The sequence below is a fragment of the Euphorbia lathyris genome, chromosome 8, assembly GCF_963576675.1.
Source record: "Euphorbia lathyris chromosome 8, ddEupLath1.1, whole genome shotgun sequence".
Lineage (NCBI taxonomy): Eukaryota > Viridiplantae > Streptophyta > Magnoliopsida > Malpighiales > Euphorbiaceae > Euphorbia > Euphorbia lathyris.
Window position 1 is genome coordinate 60,858,233 of NC_088917.1, and position 6,720 is coordinate 60,864,952.

General features: G+C 41.1%; 1 protein-coding gene across 1 annotated transcript; it reads right to left on the minus strand.

The window, feature by feature from the left end:
- Nucleotides 1–4,446: 4,446 nt before the first annotated feature.
- On the minus strand, nucleotides 4,447–5,440 carry LOC136202978 (glycine-rich cell wall structural protein-like). The gene has a single exon (XM_065994006.1). It carries the CDS (start codon nucleotides 5,368–5,370, stop codon nucleotides 4,609–4,611), a length of 762 nt encoding a protein of 253 aa, XP_065850078.1. The 5' UTR covers nucleotides 5,371–5,440; the 3' UTR covers nucleotides 4,447–4,608.
- Between the last annotated feature and the right edge of the window lie 1,280 nt (nucleotides 5,441–6,720).

Genomic DNA, 6,720 nt, shown 5'->3' on the forward strand with positions numbered 1-6,720 from the left:
CATGCCAAACAATGAACAAAACAATGGTGCCGCCGCCGCACCAACTCATCCGGCCCTCTCCATTATCAATATTACCTCCTTTATTCGTGATCCTCTCGAATCCGGCAAAGGCCTCTATACCACTTGGGCTGAACTTTTTAAAACACATGCCCGTGCTTTTCAAGTTCTTGATCATATCCTTCCTGAAACCGACGATAAATCGGAAACCTCTTCTTCGGTTATGAAAGCAAAGAATCCAGGTTTATGGTCTCGTGTTGATGCCATCGTGTTGCAATGGATTTATGGAACCATATCTTCAGACCTTCTCAACAGTATCATCGGACCAAATTTAACAGCCGCCGACGCTTGGAAACTCCTAGAACAACAATTCTCCGATAATAAAAATTCAAGAGCCCTTTATTTACAACAAGAACTGTCCAATGCTAGACTTGAAAATTTTGATGATATCTCTGCCTACTGCCAACATTTGAAGTCCCTCTCGGACCAATTAAGCAACGTCGGGGCTGCCGTATCCAACGATCGTCTCGTTCTTCAATTAATTTCGGGGCTCACTGACGCCTACGAGACAATCGGAACACAAATTCGCCACAATGACATTCTGCCCAATTTCACAAAGGCAAGGTCCATGTTATTATTGGAAGAATCTGCCCGTAAAAAACGCACAGCCGCCACCGTCGGATCTGAAATTGCCGCCGTTACTATCGCCGAACAGTCCCCGTCGAATCAAGCTCCTCCATATTCAAATCACGTTCGGCCTTCTTTCCCTCAAAATTCTGGCGCTGCTCGCGGTGGCCGGGGTTATTATCGCCGTGGCAGAGGCGGACGGGGCAGAGGCGGACGATGGCAGCAAAATAGCGGTCCTCGCTGGTCAGGGGCTGTTTCTTTACAACAGCCATGGGGGTACGGGCCATGGACTGGACAGGCGCCCCAATGGGCCTATCCCCCATGTCCTTATCCTTCTTGGCCCAATTCTTCACATGGTGCAACTCATGGTGCAACTCGCGGGCCTGTTTTTAATAACAATTCTTCTGCAGTCCAGCCAGGCATATTGGGAGCCCATCCGCAGGCCCATCTGGCCCAGTATTACACTCCAACAAACATTGAGGCGGCTATGCACACCTTGACAATCACACCACCTGCAGAACCTTGGCATATGGACACCGGCGCCACTTCTCACATGAGCGGGGATGGAGGTAAACTCACATCTTATTTAAATAAGAGTCCTAACACGAGTATCGTAGTAGGTAATGGCACTTGTATTCCTGTTATCGGTCTTGGTAATGCATCCTTAAAAACAAACAACAAAACCCTAGAATTGAACAATGTTTTACATGCCCCTAGATTAATCAAAAACCTTATATCTGTGCGGAAATTTGCTATTGATAATAATGTGTCCGTTGAATTTGATCCTGTTGGTTTCTCTGTGAAGGACTTGCGCACGGGGATCCCTATTATGAGATGTAATAGCACCGGTGATTTATATCCAGTCACATCCTCCTCTTCAGAGTCTTCTTATGCTTTAAATGCTTCTGTTTTATCTCCTTCAGTTTGGCACAATAGATTGGGCCATCCTGGTCCTCAAATTTTAGACAATCTTCGAACTAATAATTTTATTTCTTGTCCTAAAAATGTTGATTTTTCTATTTGCAATTCTTGTGTGCTTGGGAAACATATTAAATTGCCTTTTTATGCTTCTACAAATATGTCATCAATGCCGTTTGATATTATTCATAGTGATATATGGACATCTCCTGTTCTAAGTTCTAGTGGCTATAGATATTATGTTCTTTTCCTAGATGATTATTCTAATTTTCTGTGGACTTTTCCCTTAGCAAATAAATCTCAAGTTTTTTCTGTGTTCCTCACATTCCGAAATTACGTACGTACTCAATTTGAAAAAGATATCAAAACTTTTCAGTGTGATAATGGTGGTGAGTATAACAATAGTCATTTTCATGATTTTTTTAACAATAATGGTATGCAATTCCGTTTTTCATGTCCACATACTTCCTCCCAAAACGGTAAATCTGAACGAACGATTCGAACAATCAATAATATAATTCGCACTCTTCTAACACATGCTTCTTGCTCTCATTCTTTCTGGCCTCATGCTCTTGCTCATGCGACCTATCTTTTAAATATTCTCCCTCACAAAAATCTTAGTCTTCTTTCACCGACTCAAATTCTCTACAATCGTACTCCTTCTTATACTCACTTACGCACTTTCGGTTGTCTTTGTTACCCACTTGTCCCTTCTTCCTCTAGAAATAAACTTCAACCTAGGTCCTCTCCATGTGTGTTTCTTGGATATCCATCCAATCATCGAGGCTATAAGTGTTACGACATCTCCGCGCGGAAAATAATTATATCTCGTCACGTTATTTTCAATGAAAGCAAATTTCCATTTTCCACTCAACATGTCTCGGCCTCCCCTCCCATTTCTTCTATTTCCAACTCACCTACACAAACAACCCAACCCATTATTCCCTTCCCCACTAATGCGTCCACTCCTAACCAAAGCCCAGTTTCACCACGGCCCAACAGTCCCAACCCATCTTCCCAAAACAGCCCAGCACTTCCCCCTTCTCCTCTCGACAGTCCCTTTCCTTCTCCAATTCAACACAGCCCAAACACAAATTCCCCACAACAGCTCACCTCCCCACAACAGCCCACTTCCCCGCCTTCTCCCGATCCTATACACGCCAACCCAACCCAACCGACTCACCCTATGACAACCCGAGCTAAACTTGGAATTTTCAAACCCCAAAGAAAGCTCAACTTACACACCACCACTATTTCTCCTATTCCTTCTAATCCCTCACTTGCTTTACAAGACCCTAATTGGAAACAAGCCATGACTGAAGAATATAAGGCTCTTATTGAAAATAAGACGTGGGTCCTCGTACCCCGTCCTTCTAATGCTAATGTTCTTCGTAGTTGGTGGATTCTCAGGCACAAATTTAATGCAGATGGATCTTTTGAAAGATACAAAGCAAGACTTGTTGGAAATGGGGCGAATCAACTTGTTGGGGTAGACTGTGGTGATACTTTCAGTCCAGTTGTTAAGCCAGCAACAATTCGAGCTGTATTAAGTATTGCACTTTCTAAAGGTTGGCCACTACATCAGCTGGATGTAAAAAATGCTTTTCTTCATGGGGATCTTCATGAGACTGTTTATATGCATCAACCACTGGGATTTCGGGATCCCAACTATCCAGATCATGTATGCCTTCTTCAAAAGTCTCTTTATGGTCTCAAACAGGCACCACGGGCGTGGTACCAACGGTTTGCCTCTTTCTTGTCTACCATGGGTTTTTCTCACAGTAAATCTGATCATTCACTGTTTGTCTTTCGTCGGGGAGCAGAGATGGCATATCTACTCTTATATGTGGATGACATCGTTCTAGCTACTTCTTCCACTGCTCTACGAGAGTCAATTATCAACAAATTGAGTTCCGAATTTGCTATGAAAGATCTTGGCCCATTGAGTTATTTTTTAGGGATATCTGTCACTCGGAGCGCCGGCTCTCTTTTTCTGTCTCAAAAGAAGTATGCTACTGAGATCATTTCTAAAGCCGGTCTTTCTTCAGCAAATTCCTGTACAACACCTGTTGACACTAAGCAAAAACCGAGTGCTTCATCTGGTTCTGCTTATCATGATCCATCTGAATATCGAAGTTTAGCTGGTGCATTACAGTATTTGACTCTCACTCGCCCAGACATCAGTTATGCTGTTCAGCAAGTCTGTTTATTCATGCACGATCCCAAAACGTCTCATATGGCAGCTATCAAGCGGATTCTTCGATATGTTAAAGGAACCCTGGAGTTCGGACTTACATTCACAACCTCTTCACTAGATTCCTTGGTCTCCTATACAGATGCAGATTGGGGGGGATGTCCTGACACTCGACGTTCTACTTCAGGATATTGTGTTTTCCTTGGTGACAATCTTCTGTCTTGGTCTGCTAAGCGGCAACCCACTTTATCTCGTTCTAGTGCTGAAGCAGAGTATCGTGGTGTTGCTAATGTCGTATCTGAAACTTGCTGGATTAGAAATCTTCTTCTTGAACTTCATTGCCCTATTAGTAAATCCACCTTGGTATATTGTGACAATGTGAGTGCAGTTTACCTCACTGGTAATCCTGTACAACACCAACGTACCAAGCATATTGAGATGGATATACATTTTGTTCGAGAAAAGGTTGCTAAAGGAGAGGTTAGGGTACTTCATGTTCCTTCTCGTCATCAAATTGCAGATATTTTCACCAAAGGTCTACCACAAATTCTTTTCGACGACTTCCGCTCTAGTCTCAACGTTCGACCACCTCCCGTTTCGACTACGGGGGTGTATTAGATATGGATATTTCTGCTGTAATTTAGGAATATAATTGATTTGTAATTATCATGTTCACACATATATCTTGTGTATATATATCACATTATCAATGAATGGAAAGGCAAGGATTCTACATTATCATGAAGTACAACCTTATGTATTATATATATATTAGAACATACTCACCATCTAAATAGATGTGATCTTATTTCTACATCACTTCTTGTGTTTTAATTAAGTAATAACACAAAGGAAAAACGAAGCTAGCTCAATCATTTACCATACCCATTTGATCCTGACCCAGCCCTAGATCCAGCAGAAGAGCCAGCTTCTGAACTAGCACCCGAACCACCACCACCATTTGTTCCTGACCCAGCCCTAGACCCAGCAGAAGAGCCAGCTTCTGAACCAGCACCCGAATAACCACCACCATTTGTTCCTGACCTAGCCCTAGACCCAGCAGAAGAGCCAGCTTCTGAACCAGCACCTGAACCACCACCATTTGTTCCTGACCCTGCCCTAGACCCAGCAGAAGAGCCAGCTTCTGAACCAGCACCTGAACCACCACCATTTGTTCCTGACCCTGCCCTAGACCCAGCAGAAGAGCCAGCTTCTGAACCAGCACCCGAACCACCACCATTTGATCCTGACCCAGCCCTAGACCCAGCAGATGACCCTGCTTCTGAACCTGCTCCTGAACCACCACCATTTGACCCTGACCCAGCTCTTGAACCAGCAGATGACCCTGCTTCTGAACCACCACCATTTGATTTTGAACCAGAGCCTGAGCCAGACCCAGACCCAGAACTAGACCCACCAGACCCACCAGAGCCAGAGCCAGCTCCAGCTCCTGCACCAGACCCTGATCCACCACCACCACCACCACCACCAAGACCAAGCCCTAATCCAACCCCAGTACCAACCCCAACTCCTCCAAGGTCTATCCCTAGGTCCTTTCTTGCAACCCTACTATCACTCACTACCAATGCTGAAATTAGTAATCCAAAGATACCTAAAACCTTAAAGTTTGCCATTCTTGAAATCTACACAACAGTCTACAAAAGCTCTAACACTAGTAAATTTTGTTAATTAAAGACTTGAAGGTTTTTGGTGAGATTGAATGTCAAAGATTCATCTGTATTTATAGTTGTAGATGTTGATCATTTTCAATTGTTTTTTATTTTTTTTCAAGAAAAAAAGAAAGATAGTGGAGAATAAAAGTTGTAAGCGTGTAGAGCGATGCAGGAATTAGTGGAGTGTTTGTGGCTGGAAGGCTATCCAGAGGTTCTGCAGTTGATGAATATACTCAACATTATGCAGCTCAAGGTGTGTCGACTGCCGACCTATGATCATCAAAATTCCACTAATCATATAGATAGTGGAGAATTATTTAGTTCATACTATTTTAATAGAGAAGAAATAATTTGAAATCTATCTCAGTCTCAGTGGCTACACTAATCACTCTAAATAGACATGCAGGGAAAATAACATACATTTTTGGAGGATATGAACCCGAACCATAACAAATGGATATACAATACAAGGCCTTTTGTCATTGGTTGGGGTCGATATGAACCCGAACCATTACTTCTAAATTTTACTTTTCTTTTTCTTTTGGTAATTTTATTTATTAGAGATTTAAACCACATCTAGCCTTCAAAGTTATCCCAAAAAAATATTTTTGAACACTTAAACTTTAAGATCATCCTAATTGATATCATAGTTAAAAATTACTAGAAGTTGTACAGGTGGACCAATGAAGGTCTTATATGAAAAGCATAATCATTAGGACATGTGTCCTAATCATATAATCGGATTCCAAATAACGTTCCTAATCTTAAGAAGCATCATAATTCACGGTAAAAAGAGACATGTCCAAAAGTATATGGATATGGGGGGAAGGTATTAAGCCTATAACTTTTAAATATTTTGAAAAATATTATTAAAAAACTAATTTATCCTTGCAATATAAACAAAGTTTGCTTAGTATTTAAATCTTAAATATACACAATAAAATTTAAATTAAATTAATATATGTATATATATATTATTTATTATTTATGACATCATCCGTTTGAACCAATTCGAATCAATTAGTTGAATTTATTGACCCTTAATCAGTTGTCAATCAGATTCGACTTTCGATCGAGTTTTTAAAACTTTGGTTATTACAAAATATAAAATTTTAGGGGTAAGAGGGTCAAATGACTTTTTTTTGTGACTTTGTTGATATATTAAATGTTTTTTTTATAAGGATAAGAGTTAGGCTATGCTTACCTTGTTTACCAAGATAACTAATCCTAATTAGATTATACTGTGTTTGGAACAATTATTAAACTAGCCACTTTTAGGGGGTTTGTTTACATTTCTAGTCTCTTTCAAAT